The following is a 27,253-nucleotide window of genomic DNA, read 5'->3' on the forward strand; positions in this document are numbered from 1 at the left end:
ATATATCCAGTCCAACAAGAAACAAGGTCCTGCTTGACCTAGTGCAGGGACAGTTTCAATGTTTGCAGATGATACAAAACTTGGGAGTATTGTAACCTGCAAGAACAGTATAGGAAAATCAAAAAATATTACCAGTTTGGGGGAGGACAGATAAGTAGCTGAATTTCCATGTGGAAAAGTGTGGGTGATACATATTGGTAAAAAGAACAGAGTAACAGTATAAACTAAAAGCTATACTCTATAGTGTGCACAAGAGCAGACACACCTGGGTGCATATGTTTACAAGTCATTAAAAAGTATAGAACAGGTGCAGCATCACCAAAGTTTGGTACGTTTGAGACTCCAAATAATCAATCAATTTAAAACAAATAGTTATCAAGAGGATAAGGTGTGGAGAAACTACTTTTATTCATGCAGCATAGAATATTTTATCATAGGGAAGCAAAGATCAATGCATGGTTCAAAACCAAATTGGATAATTAAAAGAATAGACATGAACTAGATTTAATTCAGGATTGTTTTACTAAGAACCAGTACAGACAGTGCACCAAAATAGCTGCTTTAAAATTACAAGGTAGGCCATTGACTATCTTTTGATTCTAATATTTTATTGTCTCATGGGAAAGTAATAAGCTTCCACTTAGCATTCTGCCTTAATAGTGTAGCCTGGGTTGGGAACTGAATGGAAAATAGATCTTATTACTCTGCAGCATAGTTTTTCCCAAAATGTTTAATAGTTTCAATCAATATAGACTCCTATATCAATCACAAATTTTAAACACCATGCATTTACAAGAATGCATCTGAACAAAGTGAAGATTCATATTTTGATCAACACCCATTAGACTCTTACCATGAACAATAATGCACAACTTGTATCTATTTTGAGCAGTACTGAAACAAACGAAAATACTTCTCTTTCTCTTATTGAGGCTTTATGGCTCCAGCAGATAAGTTTGCACACCTGTTAAAGCTTTTAGGAAAAGCAAAGGTGAATTTAAACAGAAGTTGTTTGAATCACTACTTGGAACAGTCACTACGTAGTCAGGTTTAACTGCATGCACTAAATTTCAGTAGCATTAAAAATATACCCAATACAGGCAAATGTACTTCATGGGCATACTCCTGTAACTAGTCAGACACTTACAATCAACTTCATTCACCCAAATTTAGAATTCTGACACAGCACGATTATAAAGCTTATCTGTTTATAAAATAGACACAAACAGTACTTTGCCTTAAAATGATTATGGAAAGTGCTGACTCAGGATGTGCAAGACCGACCCTGGCTTCCTTTTTAAAGGGTGCAGTAGGCCTGCTGGATCTTTTGCAATGCTTTTCCCCTGCCTGGTTGGAGCTGCTGGTATTTATTACACATGTCTATTAATGGACTAAGGTGTTTATTTAAATTGATCAAGCTACCTTTAAGGTTGCTCACTACTCCCCTCGCCATGAAATGCTGATGTTTCCAAGATATGTCAACCACAGTTTCACATAATTTACATACTATTTTAGTAAATTATCATAGGTAGTAACCAAAGAAAGCAAGCTATGTTTTTGTCATAGAATATCATTTTGCTTGATAACTCAAAAAAGATACAGTGCAAATCCAAATGACACAAATGATTGAGACGGAATGCCCAGTATCAAGAATGTCTTAAACTTACATATTAAAACCCGATTAGTCACATTTAGATTCTCAATTAGCTGGATTGCCGCCTCTAACGTTTTGGTAACACTGACAGAAACCTAGTGTGCAAGATTCAGTGATTTAAGTGATGAATTTAATTAAATGAGACCAAAACTTCTAAATATTCAATGAAATTGTCCCAACTCTGTGCTTGGTGTGAAGGATATCCTTGTCAAGAATTTCAAAGTGTTTGCTTCAGAATGTCTTACATTTTATCATAAAGTTATTTGGATCTTTGTGAAGTGAAAGCAGAAGTTAATGGCAGATTTGCAATTTCACATCCGACGAGTGAATAACTATGCATTAATCATCAAAAGATTCAGGAACTTAAAACTGATCTTTTGGATTATTTTCAAATTGTTAAATGAAGGTTATGTCGTCTAGTTAATAATCACATTTGTGCACAATCTTGAATACTTAAAAATATTCTCATCTGCTGAGTTTTGATCACTGCTGTGAGATATTGTTTTACTGGTTTTTACTAATGAAAAGCCACAGCAAAAAAAAAGTGAGCATGATAATAAGTATCTGAACTACTCAGTGCTATACTCGAAGCAGCAGCTACAAGGCCAATGCTCCAAGAGGTGACTTCAGAACAAGCTTGAAATCATTTTCAAATTCCCAGACAGCCCACTGGTACATCTGGTAATTGTTTACATTTAATTTTAATGCAAGCAGAGAACAAACAGTCCCTGCCAACATTAAAATTTATCACTTGCTCAGAAGCCAGTGACTGCAGCTTTCAGTGTGCATAAATATATGCACACATCTCTGCTATCTCTGGACAGAAAGTGGCAAAGGACTTAATTAGTTTAGGATGTGCAGTCCATTTCTATGAAAAATACTATTACTTCTTAAGAGACCGGATGAAATACCTCAGGAGAACCACCACATTCAATGTTAGCAATGTAAAGCAGCACCACAGTAAGAAAAAGCAATGTCTTAGGTGGGGCCAGGCTAAGACTGTATATAGGTGTATATTAGGTTTACTACATACTTTATGATCAAGGTTTGATAAATAAGGTTGGTGAGTTGCAAGTAACCGCAGGGAATGTTGATGGAAGGATAAAAACAAAGAGAGGCAGGACTGAATATTAAATATTCCTGGATTTGGGTAAGCAGAAACTGTAGCAGAAAAAAAGGGTGCAAATTATAGATGTCAAGGCTGAATATCCAAAGTTCACAGGGGAAGTGAGAAAGAAAATACCAAATGCAAAGAAAATACAGAGACAGGCAGCTAACAAAAATGGAATCCAAATCTTTCACTGGGAAATAAAATCTAAAAATGAGGCGGCCAAGTGGGGACCCAAAAAGGGCTTGGCATGACACTACTTTGTGGGCGGCACGGTGGCACATTGGTTAGCACTGCTGCCTCACAGCGCCTGAGACCCGGGTTCAATTCCCGCCTCAGGCGACTGACTGTGTGGAGTTTGCACGTTCTCCCAGTGTCTGCGTGGGTTTCCTCCGGGTGCTCCGGTTTCCTCCCACAGTCCAAAGATGTGCAGGTCAGGTGAATTGGCCATGCTAAAATTGCCCGTAGTGTTAGGTAAGGGGTAAATGTAGGGGTAGAGGTATGGGTGGGCTGCGCTTCGGCGGTGTGGACTTGTTGGGCCGAAGGGCCTGTTTCCACACTAAGTAATCTAATCTAATCTACTTTCACTTGACATGGGTGTCATTGGTTAGGTGAACATTTGTTGCCCATCCCTAGTTGCCCAAAAGGTGATAGTGACGCACTTTCTTGAACTGCTACAGTCCTATACAGTGCTATTAGGACGACTTGCAGGATTTTGACTGAGTGACAATGGAAGAATGAAATATGGTTCAGCATTCGGTCAATGTGGGCTTTGAGGAAAACCCATGCATTTGCTTCTCTTGTCCTCTAGAGGTCAAAGATTGAAAACACTGTCAAAGAAGCTTTATTGAGTATCTTAGTCAATTATACATATTACTACTGCAGTACATCAGTGGTGGCATAAGAAATGAACATTAACAGTGGATAGAGTGCGAATCAAGCAGGGTAGTTTGCGCTGAATGGTGTCAAGCTAGAGTATTGTTGCAGCTGCATTCATCAGACAAGTGTGAGATATTCTATCACAGTCCCAACTTGTACCTTGATATATGGTGGACAGCCTTTGTGGAGTCAGGTGGTGAATAATCAGCCTCAGCACTCATACGTCCAAACAAGTTCAGTTGTTGGTCAATTGCAAACCCAGAATGTTGATACCAAGGGATTCTGTGATGATGACATTAAATGTCATGGGGAGGGTTTGATTCCATATTGTTGGAGATGGTCATTTCTTGCAAAATGCTTATCTTAGATATACATGACCAAAATTCAATAATTTTCCAATGATATAAAACTTGGATGTACTACCTATTGAGAAGATATGGAAAGACTTCAAAAAGGTTGAACAAGCTAAACAAACTGATGGAGTGGATAGGTGTGAAACTAATGAATTTTAATTCAGACAAGTGTGAAATAATAGTTTATATTATCACCCTAATGAAATAAACAATAAGGGAGCTCGTGTACAATAATGGTAGCATTCTTACCTCAGAACCAGGAGGCACCCCAGAGGTGTGTAATAATATCTGAGCAAGCTGATTCGGAAAGAAATATGAACTAAGTGGTACAACTCCAGAGTGCTAGAGGAACAAAGAACTGAGGAACACAACAGCCACTCTTCCTGTCTGACAGGCACTAAATGCTCTTTCAAAGAGACCTCTTAGTATTAGAGATTTGTCTCATGACCTCTGAAGACATGGAAAAATGATGGCAGTCATGTGAATTATTTTTAAATTAATCAACCTGTGTCAATGTTACAACTGGTTAGTGGCACAGATAGGACTTCATCCCAATCTTCTGGTCAAGAGGCAAATGGCAAGAGTGTCACTTGGCGTGAGACTCATTTTCCTCATGAACCCAGTTACTTTTCCACCACTTGATTAATGTGCCACTTCTCCCATGATAAAGGAAAGCTGGCTGCCATGTTTTTAGCCATAATGGACTACATTAAATCCAGCTGACTATGTAATTTTGGTGTCCATATTGATGGAAGGATTTACTTGCATTCATTGCAGTACCAGAAAACGCTCACTACCTTTATATCTGGGATAATGAGATTACGTAAATTCAGTCTATATTCTCTGGAATTTAAGGTAAAAAGGGTCTCAATAGTGTAGATGTTGGTTTTATTTTGTTCCCCCACTCCCTGCGCAAACTGGCCAGGGAACCGAAAAACACAGACAGTCTCTGTTCTAATTATTTGTCCCCTTATCCTGAGAGAGAGTCAGAAATGTGCAGCAAGGAAACGGACCCTTCAGTCTAACATGTCCATGCCAACCGGATATCCTAACCTTCTCTAGTTGCATATGCCAGCACTTGGTCCATACCCCTGTAAACCCTTCCTGTTCATATACCCATCCAGATGCCTTTTAAAAGTTGTCATTGTACCAACCTCCACTACTTCCTCTGGCAGCTCATTCCATATATGCACCACCCTTGGTATGAAAAAAGCTGACCCTTAGGCCCCTTTTAAGCCTTTCCCCTCTCAGCTTAAACCTATGCCCTGTAGTTTTGGATTTCCCCCACCCTGGGAAAAGACCTTGGCTATTCACCCTCCCATGCTATTCATGATTTTAAAAGGCTCTGAAGGTCACCCCTCAGTCTCCAACACTCCAGAGAAAAAAGCCCCAGTCTCATTAGCCTCTCCCTATAGCTCAAACCCTCCAACTCAATCTTTTCCGAAGCCTTTCAAGTTTTATAACATCCTTCCTATAGGAGGGAGACCAGATTTGCATACAACATTCCAAAGGTGGCCTAACCAATGTCCCGTACATCTGTAATATGACCTCCCAACTCCGATACTCAATGCTATGTCTAATGAAGGAAAGCATACTAAACATCTTCTTCACTATCCTATCTACTCGAGACTCTATATTGAAGCAACTTTGAACCTGCACACCTAGGTTTCTTTGCTCAGCAACACTCCTCAGGACCTTACCATTAAGCGTGTAAGCTGTGCTCTGATTTGCCTTTCCAAATTAAATTAATCAACCTGTGTCAATGTTACAACTGGTTAGTGGCAGCATCTCACATTTATCTAAAAAAATTAAACTCCATCTGCCACTGATTGGGTCTTGCGGAGTTATCAGCCTTTACGTATTTTAAGATGTCCACCACCATCTCCTACTCTGTAATACAGCCATTTTTCACAACATCGTAATTTATTTCCCCACGTTCCATATCTTCCATGTCCTTCTCCAAAGTATACACTGTCAAAAACTTGTTTAGTATCTCCCCCCTCTCCTACAGTTTCATACACAGGTGGCCTTACTGGTCTTTAAGGGATCCTATTCTCTTCCTAGTAATCCTTTGTCCTTAAAATGTATTTATAAAATCCCTTTGGATTCTCTATAACTCCATTTGCCAAAGCTATCTCATGTCCCCTTTTTGCACTCCTGATTTCCCTCTTGAGTACACTCCTACTGCCTTTATACTCTAAGGATTCACCCTATGATGTCCATACCGGACAGATGTTTCCTTCTTATTCTTGACCAAAATCTCAATTTTTCTAGTCATCCAGCCTTGCCTTCACCCTGAAAGGACCACACCATCTCTGGATTCATTTTGAAGGTTTCCCATTTTCCAGGCCATCCCTTTAGCTGCAAACATAGACTTCCAATCAGCTTTTGAAGGTTCTTGCCGAAAGCGGTCAAAATTAGCCTTCCTCCAATTTTTAGATCTGGTCTATCCTTTTCCATCACTTTTTGCAAGGTTTGTAGCTCAGGTTGAGGTTTAGGGTGTAGGTTTGCTCGCTGAGCTGTAGGTTTGATATCCAGACGTTTCATTACCTGGCTAGGTAACATCATCAGTGGCGACCTCCAAGTGAAGCGAAGCTGTGGTCTCCTGCTTTTATTTATATCTTTCTCCTGGGTGGGGTTCCTGGGGTTTGTGGTTCACTATTCCAATGAGCCACCACACACTGCAGCACAGACGAACTTCGAAAAACAAAGGAGAACCACCTATACGACGTATTCAAGAAGAACGGATACTCAAAAAACAGAGTGCGCAGATTCCTCAAGAACAAACCACGACAAGCAGACAAAACACAACCAGAAACCCTAACCACCTTACCATATATCAAAGAAGTTTCAGAAATGACAGCCAGACTACTGAGACCCCTTGGAATCCTAGTAGCACACAAACCCACCAACACTCTCAAACAAAAGCTAAAACTTAAAAGACCCAGTATAACCCATGGATAAAACCAACGTCATCTATAAAATTCCATGCAAGGACTGCCGCAAACACTACGTAGGACAAACAGGAAGAAAGTTAGCCACCAGGATACATGAACACCAGCTAGCCACAAAATGACATACCCCCCCTCTCCCTCAAAGCCCTACATACGGATGATAAAAACCACCATTTCGACTGGGATAACACAGCTATCCTGGGACAGGCTAAGCAAAGACATGCCAGAGAATTCCTAGAGGCCTGGCACTCCAACCACAACGCCATAAACAAGCACATAGATCTAGATGCCATCTATCAACCCCTCAGAAAACGAGCAGGAAATGACATCACCACAAACCCCAGGAACCCCTTCCAGGAAAATGATATAAATAGAAAGCAGGAGACAACAGCTTTGATTCACTTGGAGGTTGCACTGATGATGTTACCTAACTAGGTAATGAAACGTCTGGATATCAAACCTACAGCTCAGCAAGCAAACCTACACCCTTTTCCATCACTATTTAAAAACTAATAGAATTATTGTCGCTGGCCCCAAAGTGCTCCCCTACTGACACCTCAGTCAACTGCCAGGCCTCATTTCCCAAGAGTAGGTCAAGTTTTGCACCTTCTCTGTAGGTACATCCGCATATGGAACTAGAACACTTCCTTGCACACACTTAAATTCCTCTCTATCCAAGCCCATAATACAATGGCAGTCCCAGTTTATGTTTGGAAAATTAAAATCCCCTTACTTTATAACCCTCTCTCTCTCTCTCTTACAGATAACTGGGATCTTCTTACAAATTTATTTCTCAATTTCCCACTGACTAAACGGGGGTCTGTAGTACAATCCCAATAAGTGATCATCACTTTTTCTCAGTTCCACCCAAATAACTTCCCTTGACATATTCCCAGGAATATTCTCCTTACATACAGCTGTAATTAAAAATGATACTAGCCCTCTCTCTTGCCGCCACTCCCTCCCCTTTCTATTCTTCCTTTTGCATTTTGCATTCTGGAATATTAAACTGCCAGTCCTGTCCATCTCTGTGCGACATCTCTAATTGACAAGACATCCCAGTCCTATGCTCCCAACCATGTCTTGAGTTCATCTGCCTCCCCTGTTAGGCCACATGCATTTAAATGCAGTTTAATTTATCAGTCCTACCTCATTCTTTGCTTTGTTCCTGCTTGCCCTGTTTGACTTGCTCCTTTCCCCAACTGTACCAGTCTCAGACTGAGCTATTTCCTGCCTCCTAGAGTTCCAATCACCCCACTATACGAGCTTAAATCCTACAAAGCAGCTCTAGCAAATGTCCCCACTAGTATATTCGTCCCACTCCAATTCAGTGCAATCCGTCCTTCTTATACAGATCACTTCTACCCCAGAAGAGATTCCAAAAACGTGAACCCTTCTCCCCTGCACCAGCTCCTCAGCCACACATTTATCTGCGCTATCCTCCTGCTCCTACCCTCACTAGCTCATGGCATTGGAAGTAATCTAGATATTACTACCTTAGAGGACCTCTAAATTCCTAACTTCTTATATTCTCTCCTCAGGATCTCATCCTTTTCCCTTTCTATGTTATTTGTTCCAATGTGTAAGATGAAGGGCTCCGGCCCAAAACATCAATTTCCCTGCTCCTTGGATGCTGCCTGACCGACTGTGCTTTCCCAGCAACACACAACTACAATGAGCTCCTGCTGATCTTTCCCTCCTTTGAGAATATCCGGTGCCCTCTGATTTGGCACTAGTTCATCAATACATCATTCGGATTTCTTGCTGTGGCCGTAAAACCGTCTACCTATGCCTCTAACTAGAGAGTCCCCTATCATAATCGATCACTTGGAATCTGAAGCATTCCTCGTTAAATTGGAGCCAGTCCATCCTAGATTTCACTGAGAGTCCATCACCACCTACTGTTTCCAAAACAGCATACTTGTTTGAGATGGGGATAGCTACAGGATAATTGACTTTTCGGGCAAAAGTACTTCAATTTTCCTACTCCTCAGATGCTGCCTGACCTGCTGTGCTTTTCCAGCACCACACTCTTGACTCTAATCTCTAGCATCTGCAGTACTCACTTTCCACATAGCTACAGGTTACCTCCACATGACCTGCTTCGCCCTCCTACCTTTCCTGGAGGTGACCCATTTACCTGACTATATGTGCTTTTATCTCTCTTCCTAGAACTGCCATCCCATCACCCCCCCAAGCTTCTGTAAATTCCTCATTGCCTCTAACTGCCACTCCAACCGATCCAATAAGATGCGCAAACACTTCCTGCAGACACAATCAGTAACTCTCCCTAATCTCCTACATCCAACAGGAAGAGCACATCACTTTACTAAAGACCATCTTTGCACCTTAGTCTACAGACCTAGAAAAATAGCACACAATCTTACTGCTCTAAAACACACTGCTTTAGGCTAACTTAGTGCCTATGTTTTATATTTTTGAAACTTAAATCAAGAGACATATCAAATCAAAAATAATCCACTCTACTATTGTACATTTACAAAGAACAGAAAGCTTATACTTTAAAACTGCTCACTTAGCTGCTTTGATGCTGTGAGCTCGCCAAACAGATTTCTCCAAGGTCAGCTGTGAATTTCATTGTTCATTAATTTTTCTTAGACGTACTCAGATTTCCAAAGATATCTGAATTCAAACAGCAGATGCAGTAGCTGTGCAGACTCATCACTGGATCAGACAGCAGTGGAGGTTTCTTTCTTGTTTGAATTTTGAAAAGCAATGAAGTGCTGTTTAAGTATCTTGACCTATTTTACTTCTTTCAGATATCACATCAGATTAGATGGTCATTTAATTACACTACTATTTGCAGATATTTCAAATTTCTGTTGCAGTTGCCTCTATTACAACAGCAACCATAAAAAGTCACCCATTGGTTGTGAAACATTGGGTTATTGAATGAAAAGGTTATAATATTTCTGAATATTTATAATGCCTTTGGGACTTGAACCTACCCTCCTGGTCCACAAGTAGGGACAGAATAAGAGTCCCCACAAGAAAGTTAGAAACTTGTTCAAAATTTTACTTTATAATTAAATTAATTATATATTGTTACAAATGCAATGAAAGGAGTGCACTGATAATCAAGTCCCACTACTCCACCAGTTGCTCCATCAGCATCAACTTGCTGATGCAAATATCAAAATAGCTAATTGCTTTCATTCTGGACAATCCAAAAACAGAAGTTCAAGTTTAAATAAATCAAATTGTTTATTATAAGCTATAAAAGTATGCCTAAAGCAAGGTGACAAACACTGCACAATATCTATGATCTGGAGTTAAAACTATATCGCTCTAATCCCAAACATCACAAAAAGACCTTTTATCAAAAAGAAAAAAAGACAAGAGAAAAACACATGTTGCGTAGACTCTGGAAATAAAGCATAATTGATGACTTCTCCCATCCACTGGGTTTCCTGTCAACAAAGTTGAATTGCATTCAGCCGTAGATCGATGGTTGACCTGGGTAAAAATCCTGGAATTACCTCTAATGACATTCTAGGTTTACTTATAGAATAGACGGCAGCAGTTCAAGATATAGCTCACCAACAGTTTCACGAAGACTACGGAGAGGCAAAAAATTCCAGTCCAGCTAATAAAACCCTATGTCTCAAAAGTGAAAAAAAAGTAAGGCCGTAATAGATTCTTGATTGACGTGGGACTACACAGGAAATGGGATGCGAGGCAGCAATCAGGATGGATGTGATCTTATGAAATGGTGGAGATGGCTTATGGTGCCATGTGGTTTCACCCTGCTCCCAGTTTGTATGTATGAATGAAATTAAAGTGCAAAGTGAATTTGTGAAATAAATTAGTGTTTTCAGTATTTCCTTCTGTATTCATGCGTACGTGCTCTTTCAAAAGGTGGCTTGTAACTACTCCAACTAGGATATTTGCTATGATACATTAACTGCAATTGTCTATTTTTGTACTCACGCATCCAGTGTAGCTCATCTCCAAACACTCAATATGTCCATCTTCTAACTACATGTTAGTCAACCTAATTTTCTGCAGCCCTGCATTTTTCTTTCCAGAAGAGAGTTATGTTTTGATTAAATGATCAAAAATACAGATGTCCTTTTATTTTCTAAATATCAGTTTATCTTGAAATTTCAAGAATTTCCATTTATTTTATATGTACACAAATTCTTTATGCACAAGTCCTAGTATCCATAATTCAAAACATCACCATTTCCTCCAGATTTTTTTTATTGTTAAAATATTTTCATTCTCTCAAAATTACTTCTATCGTCATCTTTCTGCTAATTTCAGCATCACACCAACATCTTCGATTAGCATTTGTCATAAAGCAATGAAACATTTATTGCTTTCAATGCAACGCCATCCATTTAAATCTACAAAATCAAGTTTCTGCTCAATATTCCTAACTATTGTTCTTTTCAGTGCCAGTACTCAACCTACACACTAATTTTTTAGATTTTAACATGATTCAGGAAAATTTCTATATCCTGTTCTGATTCTGCAAATTTGGTATGTTTATTCTATTCACAGATTGAATAACTTCAGGCCTGTTGTACTCTTTTGTTCATTTTTAAGATTTGATCATCTATTATCTAGTCTGAAAATGTACTCTGAAGGTTTCATTTTTACCATCAATGTCCTATCAGTAACATACCTGGTAGCATTGCATAATAATGACAAGGTTTAAATTTCAACTAAGTATTATTTCATATGTATAAATGATTGGACCTGGGCAATAATTTAGAATGTTGTTTGAGTATCTGCATTAAGACGGCAAGGCAGTGCTATATTAAAAAAAGTGTGTCTTATCTCTATGTTTAAATAAACACCTGATCAGAAAATTTGGCATACGCACAGCAATAAAGCAGCTCAAGGTACACAGGGATGATTACCAATTGACAATTATAGACTGACTTCACATTAGATGAAACAAGACTCAAAAGAAAATTAATTCCCTAAGCATTTCTTTCAGAATTGAAATGCTTAAAGTTCTTTCCAACAAAGAACATTTAGTGTGGAACATTTTATTAATCAAAATTTATTTAATTAGTACATGACTTGATGATATTAGGCAAGGTAATTGAAAGCTTGGTCTTAAATGTGCAAAGGAGATAGGCAGATGTTAAAACATTTAGAGAAAGAATCTCAGGACACTGTTAAGGGAGAAAGTGTGGGGAAAACAGGCCTACTATAAATGTTAGGGTGAAGTGAGTCAGGAAATTGGAGCAGAGGCTAGAATTAGATAAATTCAATTCTGTTACGTTTGTTATCCAAGTTAGGCAAGGACATGACTAAAAAAAAGTATAAAGATGAAGATAACAATTTTTTAACTGAAAGTGCAATTGGTGATGCTGAAAAACTGGAAGCTCAAATAGATCAGAGACAGTTAATGGCAGAGCTAGATTCACGATAGGATTGTAGGAGATTGAGAATTAACATGAAATATACATAATATTGACTAAAAGAGCAAAATGATAAAAGTTCTGAATTGAGAAAGGCATGGCAGAATGACTTTTTTTCTGTTGAAACAATGATCTGCAAATTCTTTTTAGATTTACACAAGCAAATGCTCTATATATGTTAAATATATTAGAAACATCTCCTATAGCACATTATTTCTTATAAAACATCCAGTTCAAAAGGTATCTCCCATACACATTTCATGCGAAAAATACTTTCAAAGAAAACTTACCTCCAGAAAATAAACAAACAAGACTAAAAAATACCTTATGTTGACAGAAAACATATCAGATAATCACGGAGTACATAGACCAGGCATGAACTAGCTCCAGGCCACTTCCAGCAATGGTAGATTTGCATTCTGCCCCTGAGCTGCAACACACTGCACATCAAGGCTTATAGAATACTATATGCATTTCTCCCAGTGGAAGTTGAACATTGTTAACTACAACTCCCAGTGGACCCTGTGCCACCAGTCCTCATCTGATGACAGGGCTGCAAATGATTGTAGAGATTTTGGTGGGAATTTTTGCAAGTAGTAAAATGCAATCACAATTAACCAGAATATATCTGTCAAATTTCTTGCACATATCTTCTAGCCACATTAAGGCACTGCCCATGTCATTTTCTTTTTGTAAGGAACTACTCCTATACCTTTGCAGTCAAGTCAGCAACGCTCCCAGAAAGCTCATGAGTCACAAGACATTTGACTTGTCTCGAAAGCCTCGAAAGATAATTTGGGACATTTAAAAATTAGCCTTGGTTTTAAATTTTGTTTGAACTCTTGTGTTCAGAACATCTGTGCTGTGGGGCAGTGCTTTGGAGGGGAGATGTGTTTTTGGTGCTACTGGAATTACTCATGATTTAAAAAGCTAATTTACAGAATTAAAATGTAAAGAAATCATCAATGTGTGAACACTACCAAAACTACATATTCACAGTGCACAAAGTTTGATAATAAAACTTTGGTTTTGATTTCAGCAATAACATTATGCCAAAATCAAATTATGTAATTTTCTAACAAGCCATTGTAAATTGTAATATTTCAAGAAGGCATAGGTTGAAGGTGAAAGGGGAAAGATTTAAAAGGAACCTAATGAGCAACTTTTTCACATGGAGGGTGGTGCATTTATGCCAGAGGAAGTGATGAAGGCTGGTACAAATACAATATTTAAAAGGCATCTGGATGGGTATATGAATAGGGATGATATGAGCCAAGTGCTGGCAAACTGGACTAGATTCTGTTAGGATACCTGGTCAGCATGGACAAATTGGACAGAAGGATCAGTTTCCGTGCTGTACATCTGACGCTATGGCCTCTGCACCAAAATGAATTGTTTCTTGATCATTTATCGTTTGCCATATGACTTCCACATTTGTACAGATGAAATGGAAGTTTTTAAAAAAGGAATGCAGCAATATTATAAGTGAAAACAAAACTCTATAAAATTCAAAAACAATTAAAGTATAGCTCAATTCTTGTCAGATTAAATTAGATTCTACAACAAGCATCAGCTTTTGCTGCCTAACCTCCTCGAAACCAAATTAATATTTCCATGAAAATCATATTTCCATGAGAAGCCTAACAAGAATTAACAAACTCAGGGCACAGATACAGAAGGCTAAGAATAACAATGCAAATTCCACAGATGGTTACAAGCAGGGTAAAGAGTCAATCACAACAAGCATTCTCTTAAACCAGAATAAGGTTAAACCAAGACATAATCATTGCCAATTTGTAATTCTGCCATCCACTTTATTAGAACTGAATTGCAAAAGAGGTTGAAGATATTTACAACTATTAGCTCACCCCAGTAGCACCACACTTAATCCCAAAATTCAGGATTTGAGCAAAATGTCAAGGTTATGCGCAGGGGAAATCTGAAGCACAAACTATCAGATGAAATGTTAATTTAGGTCTCTCTCATTGTTCAAGTGGATATAAAAGAAAGAGTTATCCTAGGGGCTTAGCCAAACGTTTTCCCCCAGCAAAACAGCAATTGTCATTAATCACTAGATAACAACAGTGAACAAACCAACAACGTAAACACAGTTAAAAATCAAAGTTGTGTGTTTTGCGTTGCTCTGGATTGACAGTTCAAGTTTAAAATACATCCAATGTTTTATCATTTTTAAAAAGGTATTATCCAATGTGAGTAGTACATTCTTCTATAATTAACTACAACACAGACTGTTCAGGCATATGTTAATTTTTTAATTCGGATACAAATCAAAACAAATTGCATTTGAAGTCAAAATAATAGTCACTGCCAGCCCGTAAGAAATAGGAACAGGAATAGGCTATTTGGCCTCAAATTCAATAGGATCATGATAATCTGATAGTCCTCACACCCACCTTTTTTTTTAAGATTACTTACAGTCTGGGAACAGGCCCTTCGGCCCAACAAGTCCACACCGACCCGCTGAAGCGCAACCCACCCAGACCCCTTCACCTAACACTACGGGCAATTTAGCATGGCCAATTCACCTGACCTGCACATATTTGGACTGTGGGAGAAAACCCACGCAGACACGGGGAGAATGTGCAAACTCCACACAGTCAGTCGCTGGAGGTGGAAATTGAACCCGGGTCTCAGGCGCTGAGAGGCTAACCACTGTGCCACCCATTCTGCCCTTCGCCTTCATGCTGGATTTCCCTACTGATCAATAATCTCTCTCAGCCTTAAATATACACAAGGTCTCCACCCCACAGTTCTGTGGGGCAAGGAGTTCCAAAGACATTCAACCCTCAGCATGAATTCCTCCTCATTTCAGTCTTAAAATTTGCAACTCTTAATTCTGAGACTAAGTCCACTGGTCCCAGATTCTTCCATGAGGGGCAATATCCTCTAAGCATTTATACTGTCAAGCCCCTTAAGAATCCTATATGTTTCAAGGAAATCATCTCTCATTCTGAATTCCAAAGAGTAAAAGCTCCAACCTGTTTAATCTTCAAATTATCTGTGTTTAACCAGAGTAGCACTAGAGGGAACAGATAGCTTCCCAAGTTTATTTAATCTCCATGTTCCCAAAACAGTAAAAGCATTTTGATCTGCTCATGGAGAGAAATTAACATGGTATGAAGAAGTCATACTAGGAACAAGGAGAGAACAGAGGAAAAGGCATCATTCAAAACACATCCAAGTTGGAAATTTAAATTCATGAGCTGTAACAACTGATGATTAACTTGGAAATAGTAATGTGCTAGTACATCCTAATTAACAGTTTAATGAATAGTAAGTGTCCATAAGAGATATTCTTTACTGATTAAATACTTGACTCCCATAATCAAGTTGTATCACAATGGAAAATAGTTGCGGACTTACTAGCAAAAAAGATATTACTTAGTCTACAATGACTAAAAGATTTTTAACCAATGACCCCTACTTGACATGGAGGTGGTATGTAATTGCCAGGTGAAGATAGCATGAAGCTTAAGTATGATGGTCTCCTCGGCTGTATCTTGCTAAAAGTATGAAGGCATAAATAATAGACACTGGGTTAATACTCCAGCCTTCATGAATGCAACCTATTAAACAGGAAGTAAAGTAGTGACAAGATAAAAATAACCAGGACAACTTTTTATTTTAAAGCACACCATCTAGTAAACAGTGAGTTCAGTGCATTAAATCTAAATTAGACTTATACTGGAACTAAACTACCGTAAGCACAAAAACAAAATGCTGGCAAAACTGGCAGCATTTATGGGAAGAAAGCAGAGTTGATATTGAGTCCAATGCCTCTTGATTAGAACTGATGGAGATAATTAATGCTGCCAGACCTGCTGATTTTTGCAAGCAATTTGTGTTTTTGTTTCAGATTTCCAACATCCTCAGTTCTTTGTTTTATTTTAAACTATTTTAGATACAAGTATAGGATAATCCCCAAAATTCCTGAAAATTGAACTGATTATTCACTGCTTCAAATAGGAAATAAGGGTAGAATTTAAAAAAAAAACTAGTCAGCAAAGCAAAATCAAGTGAAACAAAGGATTACATTGAATTGTTCACCTGTGGTTCTTCACCTTCGTTCTGGTCGAATGTCAATTTACATTCTCACAATGAGTCATCAGGGAACTTACCTGGATGAGTGTTTTTACATGTCTGGCCCTGACTTTGTAGTCCATGCAGAGCTGGTAGTGGCAGAGTCAGAGAATTTGTAATAACTACGTTTTTACCTTCTTCAGTTGCAGATCAATCTTTTCTTTCTACAGCTAAAAGTCACAGCTTTTACAGGGTTTTCCTAAAACTTACTGGACCATAATTAGACAATAGCAAAGCTGGCTCTTCCAGCACCACTGATCCAGAATCTGGTTTCCAGCATCTGCAGTCATTGTTTTTACCCAATAGCAAAGCTGCCCTACTCTATTATCAAAAGGAAACTACAGGCTAAAAATAGTTTGCTAGCAATATCTGAAGGCACTGTCACTCAAATGAATTTATTAAAACAGTGTATGAACAAAGAGAAAGAAAACAAGTATCAGCGAATACGATAAACTACCAGAAATGCCCAAATAGTCATACAAATCATCTCAAAAGATTACTTAGCATTTTAAAAATTAGGATTTAATTGTTTAATATAAAATTAGATCTTCCTTACCCCCTGAAGTCCTTGGAACTGGATTGTTGGTTGAGGGATAGATGAATTCTGAAAAGAAAATGATAAAACTTGGAACTATTTATAAGGTATAAATAAAGTGTGTGTTACAAGATACTAATGACTGGTCTTATTTATCACCTTTAATCTCATAACATAATCAGACACATTTTGACATCAAATCAGAAAGAACATTAGGAAGGGCAACAAATAACTTAGTTAACAAGGTAGCTTTATGGAATGTCTTTAAAAGGGAGGAGAAATCAGTGAAGGGTTTTTTTTTAATTCACTCTTGGGATGTGGGTGTTGCTGACTGGGGTTATTGACCATCTCTAGTTGCCCTCAAGGTAAAGGGCTGTCATTTTGGACCACTGTAGTCCATTTGTGGTAGAAAGATGCCCAGCACTGTTAGGGAGAGAGTACCAAAATTTTGTCCCAATGCCATGGAAGGAACAGCAATATATTTCCAAGTCAGGATTTAGTGTGGCTTGAAAGGGAGCTTTATGGTGTTCCATTCTTCCATGCCCTTGGCCATCTACATGGAAGTTGTCATAGCTTCCCTTGGGGAATTCCCACTGTGCATCTTGTATTTGGTACATATTGCTGCTACTGAACATATGGAAGGAATGGATGTTTGTGGATGCAAGCTAATCAAGCAGGTTGCTTTGTTCTGGATGATAACAAGCTGGAGCATTGATTGAGCTGCACTTCAGGCAAATGGGTAGTATTCCATCACAATCCTGACTAATGCCTTGCAGATGGTGGACAGGCTTTGGGTAAGTCAGGAAGTGCCTCCAAATCATTATTTACTCCAGGACTCCTAGCCTCTGAATTGCTCTTGTTGTCACTGCATTTATACATCTAGTCCAGTTCAGTTGTGGTCAATATAACCTCAGGACATTGAATATAAATGCAGGATCGTTAGATTTTCTCTTGTAGGAAATGGTCATTGCCTGGAATTTGTATGGCACAAGTGCAGAGATCTGACAGGGCTGTAGGAGGATATAGGAAAAGGGGAGGTCATTGAGATTCAAGACCATTGACAATGAGATACTGAGGAAAGATTTCATTTTGCTGGAGTTGTTTGCTTTGAATCAGAAGCAAAGGTAAAAGGTAGGAATCAGCTGATTCATACAGAGCGCATGTGCTGAATGTTGTATGTTTAGTTTAAACATTCTTTACACAATCAAACACATGCATTTGTTTTATCAGTAAGTGACTGAAATCCTCAGGTTTAATACTGCACAAAATTAACTTGTCACCTTAAACCAGCCCATGAACACTGTTTCCATTTACTTAAATGTGTTGTAAAATTCAGTTTTGGCTCTGACAAGTAAAGATTGACCTGCAGATACACGAGTTTAAAGAGAGCATAGGCAAACATGATTAAAGTTGATTCAAGTACTTTAAAAATTACATACAAAAAAGCACATTAGCCTCCAAAAGGTTACACTGATCTCTGTTTTTAACACTTTGCATACATCATATATTAACTTACCATGTTTGCCCAAGTCGTGAGAAGGGTTACTTCTGTCTTAAGTTGATTTTTTTTTTAATCCAGTTACTCATTCCCAAAATTATAATGTTAGTTAGAAAATAATCCTTTTGAAGCTGCTCACCAGCACTGGGCTTTAAAGATTTCCTATACATATATGCATGTGTATAAGACATAAAAATCACACGTACCCCTAATCCAAACTTAAGTCCTATTTTGATTTGACGTTTTGTTCATTTTACCAAGGGCTGTTGGGTAAGTGATGTACCATATCAGCTCAACAGGTTCAGAATCTCCAATAGTACAAAATAAAGTCTGTTTTGTTCCTTCTTCATAAAGATATCATTAATGAAAACAATGCCAACAAGATCAAAACTTTGTGAATTCAAATCAGTCAAATACACATTCCTCATCTAAAATTATTCTGCAATATTTTATCGAGCACAACCAAACATTACAATTTGTTTTATCACTTCTGGGATGAAAGACAAAACCAGGATGATTGTGGCATAGTACTTGCACCTTGTGGCTAAGGATTTTAATCAGCAGTCTTTGTTCTCCAGCATCTACCATTTCTTTTGCATCTTTCTACACACAAATGATCCAATTTTGTTTTCACTTCCACCCCTTGAACTATGCCCCGAATTTAATTACCAAACAACTTGTTTCACCATTCTCCTCATTCAGCAAATAATCATCTTTGCATGAAGCCAAGGGGACAAAAAAAAATGGCAAAAAAATTCAAATACCCAAACATTTCAAAACAGAGGTAAGAAACAAGATATGTCCAAAATGGAATAAGGTACATGTTATAACTACTAACTACTTATAACAGTAATGCCACCAGACATTCATTAGAAGTGGTTGTCGATTATACAATGCTCAGGACCAAGCTACAACTCCTCAGATATTGAGGCCAAGCGTGCCCACATGCGGCAAGACCAGGGCAACATCCCATACTGGACTTGTAAACTCAATTAATATCTGTGCCACAACTTCTGGATGTATGGAATGACCTGCCACAGGAAGTGGTGGAGGCTGGTTCAGTGACAATATTTAAAAAGGTATCTGGATGGGTACATGAATAGGAAGGGTTTAGAGGGATATGGGCCAAGTCCTGTCAAATGTAACTTAGGTTAGGTTAGAATAACTGGTCAGCATGGATGAGTTGGACCAAAGGGTCTGTTTCCGTGCTCTGCATCTCAATGACGATGACAGAATCTAAATCTCCTCTTGACATTCAATGAATAGATGAAGTCTCACACTAAACATCCTGGGGATTATCATTGACCACACACTGAACTGAAACAACAGTACGGTGGTCACAAGATAGGCCAGAGGCTGGGAATTCTGTCATGGAGTACTCATCTCTCGACTCCCTAAAACATATCAATTATCTAGAAATCAGGGGTTTGGTGGAATATTCTCCATTTGCCTGGATCGGTGCAGTTCCAAGAATTGTAAAAATATAGCATTCTGATTGATGGGCACTCCTGCCACCATCTTTAACATTCACTCCCTCCATCACCAACGCACAGTGGTTGCCACACGCACCGCAGCAACTATTAAGGTTCCTCCAATAGCACCTTCTAAACTTGTGAACTCTCATCTGGCCAAATACATCATAAGCAATCACCCATCTAAATCACACTATCACCCGACTTGAAACTATATTATTCCCTCAGGGTTGGTGGTCAAAACGCTGGAACTCCATCTTTATAGCATCCAAGTGCTCCTGCACTAAAAAGATTGCTGAACAGAGACACTTTGGAGTACAGGCTCATAGTTCCTTGAAAGTGGAGTAGAAGATAGACAGGCTAGTGAAGGTGGCATTTGGTACACTTACCTTTATTGGTCAGTGAATTGAGTGTAGGAGTTGGGAGATCATGTCGCAGCTGAACAGGACATTGGTCAGGCAACTTTTGGAATATTGCATTCAATTCTGTTCTCCCTGCTATTGGAAGCATGTTGTGAAACTTGAAAGGGTTCAGAAAAAGATTTACAAGGATGCTGCCAAGGTTGGAGGTTTGAGTGATGGGGGAGGCTGGGGATCAGAGGCTGAGGGGTGACCAAAGAGGTTTATAAAATCATTAAGGGATGGATAAGATGAATAGCTAAGATCTTTTCCCCAGGGTAGGGGAGTCCAAAACCAGACAGCATAAGTTTATGGTGAGAGGGGAAAGACTTAAAAAGGGACCTACGGGGCAACTCTTTCATACCGAGGTGGTATGTGCATGGAATGAGCTGCCAAAGGGAAGTGGTGGAAGCTGGTACAATTGCAGCATTTAAAAGTTATCTGGATGGGTATACGAATAGGAAGGGTTGAGAGGAATATGGGTTAAATTAAATGGGACTAGATTAATTTAGGATATCTGGTAAGCATAGACAAACTGGACCGAAAGATCTATTTACATGCTATACAACTCTTAGACTCTAATAATCCAGGAAATTCAAGGTCATTATAGGGAGGTGATGGCCTAGTGGCAATATAATTGGATAAGATTAGATTAGATTACTTGGTGTGGAAACAGACCCTTTGGCCCAACAAGTCCACACAGACCCGAAGAGCGGCCCACCCAGACCCATTCCCCTATATTTACCCCTTCACCTAACACTACGGGCAATTTAGCATGGTCAATTCACCTAACCTGCACACTTTTGGATTGTGGGAGGAAACCCACACAGACACAGGGAGAATGTGCAGACTCCACACAAATAGTTGCCTGAGGCAGGAATTGAACCTGGGTCTCTGGCACTGCGAAGCAGCAAAGCTAACTGCTGTACCACCCGTAAGTAATACAGAACCCTAACAAACATTCTAGAGACATAGGTCAAATTCAACACAGTCGCAATTGGTGTCATAAAGAGACTGCCAAATGGTGACCAACCACTGTCAATTGTTATAAAAAACCATTTGGTAGACTAATGTCCTTTAGGAAAGGAACTTTTCCATCCTTGTCTGGTCTGGCCCACAGACTCTTAGCAATGCGGTTGCTTCTTAAACAACCTCTGAACATTTAAGGATGGACAATAAAAAATTGTGGTAAGTAACAAACGTTAACCTTGTATTGAGATTCACTTTTCAATAAGCTTAAAAATACATTAGCGCATTGCATGAGGCAGTCTTATGTGATTCCATGCAACTTAAGATCTGTCACAAACTCAGTGGTCAGTCTTACTCCTGCCACTCTACAAAATTCTCAAATCTGATGCACTACTCGACACAAACTATTGATATTTCAAGTTAAAAACAATTTTGTAAAACGGAAGGTATGATAGTTGAAGTCTCTGGATAATGGTAGACTTAAATGTTTAATGAAGCACTTTGTCTACAGCATGTCTACTTTGACATGCTGCTTCATACACATCTCATTTGATTAGAAATATTCTAACCCTAAGCAGATTCACATGAAATAAATCCAGTTTATTAGCGAGAATTAATATTTCAAATACTATGCAAAGTGATACAAGTTGGTGACCATAAAACTGTCTGCAATAAGAATCAGTGAAATCAAACTATTTTAATTCTTTCATATTAAAAATTCAAACACATGAATGACATTTCAACAGCAACTTCAAGAAAATAAAGCTCAGCATATGCTGGCATCAAAAATTGGGCCAACTGCCATTTAGAAATTAAGATAGCTGAGCAGAACAGTGTGTTCTTACAAAATTAGACAATTGGTGAAGTCAAGCAAGTAATTTCTATTGGTGACCTTTACATAATAGACTATGAAGAACCAACTGTTAACAGCTACAAACATCACAATTCAGTTTTATAACTGGCTAGTTGGTAATAGAAATAATTTTCTGAGCTGATTGGTACTGCAAACTAATCAAGCACAATCACGAAGGGTCTATTTGTATTTTGAGGAAAAATAGTTGCAACAGTCACAGCATCCAACCCTTTTACATGTGAACTTGTTTAAAAGTGTTTATGTGCCACGTTAAACTAAATCACACTGTTTCACAATTTCAAAACTCTAGACTCTCAATTTTGAATTGATGCAATTCCCAACTAATGTTGCTAAAACAAAGTGGTAATCTTGAAATTGAGTTTACAAATGGACAGATCAAACTTTATTTCAGATATTTTAAAATTGTGTATTTTGACTCTAATTACCTCCCTTTGCAAACTTTGTATCCTCTTCAAATCTTGTTCTCTCCTACCTCCTTTGGCACTGCCAGTAAATTTGGGTAGTGAATAATTGGTTCTTTCATCCAAAACATGAATAGAGATTGCAAATACCACAGGTCCAGCCACTAATCAGTGTGATACTCCACAAGATACAGGTTGCCACACTGACGTGAGCCATTTAGTCTGGCTCTCTGCTTTCTTTTAGTCAGGCCTACATAGCAATCACTACAGTACCGCAAGGTCTTAGTTTAATTAAAGAATCCCTACAGTACAGAAAGAGGCTATTCAGCTTATCAAGTCTGCACCAACCTCAGAGGAGCATCCCACCCAGTCCCCCACCCTATCTCCCAATCTTATCATTTGCAATGGCCAATCCACCTAACCTGCATATCTTTGACTGTGGGATGAAACCAGAGCACCTGGTGGAAACTCACACAGACATGGAGAGAATATGAAAATTCCATACAGATACAGTCACTCAAAGCTGGAATTGAACCTGGGTTTCTGGCACAATGAGGGAGCAGTGTGAACTGAGAATTAGGAAACTTATCTGGCACCTTACCAAATGTTTTTGGAAATCAAAATACACTACAAACTGACCCCACTTTATCCGTGCTGCTTCCATATCTTCAAAGAACACAAACTTGTCCAACATAATTTCCTGGTCACAAAATCATGCTGTTTTGTGATTTTCTAAATCTTGTTCCTGCCTCATTATCAAATGAATTTTTATTTAAGTGATGGGTTGAAAGATTTATGCTTTGTCATATTTATACAGAAGTGTTATATGTTTTCCAATCTGCTGAGACTTTTGCAAAATCCAGAGAATTTTGGAAGATCACAACCAAAGCATCAACCATGTCTGTAGGTATTACTTTTAAGATTTTAAGATGCAGGTCATCCAATTGAGAGAACTGGTCAGCCTTTAGTTCCTTTCATAGTTACACTATGCAGATAAAAGCACATTAAATCACATTTGTAGGAACAGCATGGAAACAATTTAATGGAGAAACATCATACTGCCAACTTTGCCATAAACTGGCATGCCTCAAAAGATTAGCTGAAGTACTTGCATCAATCTTCAGCCAGGAGTGGTGAATGGATGATCCATGTTAGCTTCCTCCTGAGGTCCATAACATCTCAGTTGAGGCTCACAACAAGGATCCATTTTAGTGATGAAGGATTCTTGAAAGGTTAACAAGAATGGTTATCAAAAAAGTTAAGGATAAGATCAGAATGAAAGGAAAAAAAAGGAGACACTGTGGCAAAGATTAGTAAACCAGAGGATTGGGAAAGTTTTCAAAATCAAAAGACAAACAAAAGGGAGAAAATAAACTTGCAAGTAATATCAATGTGGACAGCGAGAGTTTAATTTTATATAAAAGAGAAGCCAAAGTGAATATAGGCCCATTAGAGAATGAGGGTGAAGTAACGTAATGGGAAACCAGGAAATAGCAGAGAAGTTGAATGGTACTTTGCATCAGACTTTGCAGAAGTGACTAATAGCATTTCAAAGTTACTAAAGCAGGGGCAAAAGGAGGTAAGGAATTAAATACAAAAATAATCACTGAAGAAAACTTGTCAGGGAAATAATGGAACTAAAGACTAAAACAAAAGTGTCCTGAAGCCAGGGATGCATCCTAGGATATTAAAAGAAACAGCTGCAGAGGTAATGCATGCAGCAGTACTAATCTTCAAAGAATCATTAGATTTTTGAAAAGACCCGGGGGTTGGAAAACTGTCAAAGTAGCACCTAACTATAGGCCAGTTTGCTTAATGTCTGTCTTTGAAAAAATGTTCCCGAGTCTATTACAAAGGATGTAAAAGCAGAGCATTTAGAAATACATAATAAGAAGTATCTACACCCAGAGAGTCTGTAGAATTTTCTGAAAATGGGAACAACTGGATGATTAGCCACGATCATACTAAATGATGGAGCAGGCTTGAGGGCTGAATGGCCTTCGCCCACCATGATCCCATGTTCCCATGGATCAGGATAGCTTCATGAAGGTGATATCATCTTGACTAATTTGCTACAATTCTGATGATAACAAGCACAATAGTTAAGGCAAAGAAATGGATGTAATATTTGGATTTTCAGAAGGCATTTAATAATGCAGTAAACAGACTAAAGGTAAGAATCAACTAGGTAAAAATAAGGACTGCAGATGCTGGAAACCAGAGTCTAGATTAGAGTGGTGCTGGAAAAGCACAGCAAGTCAGGCAGCATCCGAGGAGCAGGAAAATCGATGTTTCGGACAAAAGCCCTTCATCGGGAATAGAGGCAGGGTGCCTGCAGAGTGGAGAGATAAATGAGAAGGGGGTGGGGGTGGGGAGAAAGTAGCATAGAGTACAATAGGTGAATGGGGGTGGGGATGGATGTGATCGGTCAGAGAGGAGGGTGGAGGGCACATTTGTTTCTTGAGTCTCTTTGTGATACTTGGGAATTAAGCAAAGTATTAAAAGTGGTTCTATGTATATAACACGTATATTCTGGCAATGATTACATCACCATTTCTGCATAAAGCTCTGAAAGTCATGACAAGGATGCTAATGTAATATATTAATTCCCAAGTTTCACAAAGAGACTTGAGAAACAAATGTGCTTAATCCAATGTACATTGCTAATTTATTTAGCAACAGCAAAAATGGTATTCAATTTGAAAGATTCCTTGACAAATGTTAATCCAATGTGTCATATTAATATACAACAAGTCTGGATTTTCACGTGTTAAATAGGATACATTTTCTATCATCCCATCAGTTGAGAGTTAAAATATTGGAAGGCAGAAAGTAATAAGTAAACTGTAAAAGACAAAACCTTAGACTTAGCTGAGAAAAGCCTAGATTCAATGACCACTTTAAGCTACGGCATCTGCAACATGCAAATGAAAAAAAAACCAAAGATTTATATCAGCCATTGGATAGAGGGTCACTCCAAAAGACACTTATGAGACAGTTCTTTCTCTGCATCCGCTTGATGATCTTTTGCAAGTATCATATGAACTGGATATTGGTCTTTAGTGTTCAAAAAAGGATTCAATGATTCTTTAGCAACATGAAAATCTGATTGAAGGCATTACTACTACAGAGGACAATTCACTCCTCAGCAAGGCATTTGCCAGAGTTATTCTAGTAAGACTTATTGGCTAGCCAATAAAATATACCTGAAGGCACAACTTGGCTTCAGAGTAGGTAAAGCTGATTATCTCCCTTTGTCAGCTCTAAGGCAATTCCAGAGTACAAATGTTACCTTTGAGGTCTTTTGTAAATTTCTCAAAACCTCCTACACCCCAGGGAAAAAAAGTCCCAGCTTATTTTTATAACTCAAATCCTCCAGTCCTACTAATATCTTTGTAAATCTTTTCTGTACCACTTCCAATTTAATAGCATCCTTTCTATAGCAGGGCAACCAGAACTGTATGCCGTACTCCAAAAGTGGCCTCACTAATGCTGCACAGCTGCAACATGTTCCAAACCTCTTTACTCAATGCTCTGACCAATGAAGGCAAATGTGCCAAACACCATCTTCACCACTCTATGTACCTGTGACACAGCTTTTAAGGAACAATGTACCTCAACCCTGAGATCTCTGTTCAATAGATGGGCGACACGGTGGCTCAGTGCTTAGCACTGCTGCCTCACAGTGCCAGGGTCCTGGGTTCGATTCCCGCCTGTCTGTGTGGAGTTTGCACAATCTCCCAGTGTCTGCGTGGGCTTCCTCCGGGTGCTCCGGTTTCCTCCCACAATCCAAAGATGTGCAGGTCAGGTGAATTGGCCATGCTAAAATTGCCCACAGTGTTAGGTGCGTTAGTCAGGGGTAAATATCGGATAGGGGAATGGGTTTGGGTGGGTTTCTCTTCGGAGGGGCGGTGTGGACTTGTTGGGCCAAAGGGCCTGTTTCCACACTGTAGAAAATCTAAATCTAATCACATTCCTTAGGACCCTACCATTAACTGTTCAAGTCCTGTCCTGGTTTGTTTTACCAAAATGCAACACCTCGCATTTATGCAAATTAAATGCCAACTGCCACTCCTCAGCCCAATTAGGTAAATGTGCTACTGTTATTTCAACTTCAAAGGAGACCTTTAAACTAAGGTAACTCTTTGCTAACACAGTGTCCTTCAAAAGAAAAGAGATTTCAAAGCTTCTAAAACAGAAGATAGCAGAGAAAATTCACTTTGCTGTGAGGAATGGTATGTCACCAGTATATTTTTTCTACATACACAAGCACAAAAAAGGCAGCAGGCAGGGACAAAGGGGGAAAAACAAAGGTAACAAGGTCAAATGAACAGCTCTTTCCTTAAATGTGTGGAGCATTCAGAACAAAACTATTAATAGCACAAAATGATTAATGATTATGATTTTCCAGCCGTTATGGTTACAAGGAGATCAAAGCTGGGAATTGAACATTAATGGATTTTTGAAAGCACAGGATGACTTTGTTTCTCCAAAATGAAATTATTAATATTTTATCAAACATATTAATATTGCATAAAATTTGAGAATCCATATGGATGGAGGTAAAAAATAAGGGGCAGAAAACACAGGTGAGAGTAATCTATAACCCTCCTTAGCCATGTTCTGTAGGAGAGAGAATAAACCAAAAGATAATGAGG

At 38.7% G+C, this 27,253-nt stretch overlaps 1 protein-coding gene across 2 annotated transcripts in view; it reads right to left on the reverse strand.

Moving 5' to 3' along the window:
• ell2 (elongation factor for RNA polymerase II 2) overlaps nucleotides 1-27,253 on the reverse strand; it is a 111,935-nt gene that overhangs the window by 68,581 nt on the left and 16,101 nt on the right. Inside the window, exon 2 of one of the 2 annotated variants that reach the window (XM_043709652.1) lies at nucleotides 17,005-17,052. The exons of the other annotated variant lie outside the window; for it this stretch is intronic. Coding sequence (XP_043565587.1) covers nucleotides 17,005-17,052 — 48 coding nt within the window. The remainder of the gene's footprint in view (nucleotides 1-17,004; nucleotides 17,053-27,253) is intronic. 2 annotated transcript variants of the gene reach the window in all.

Source organism: Chiloscyllium plagiosum, chromosome 2 (genome assembly GCF_004010195.1).
Source record: "Chiloscyllium plagiosum isolate BGI_BamShark_2017 chromosome 2, ASM401019v2, whole genome shotgun sequence".
NCBI classification, from domain to species: Eukaryota; Metazoa; Chordata; class Chondrichthyes; order Orectolobiformes; family Hemiscylliidae; genus Chiloscyllium; species Chiloscyllium plagiosum.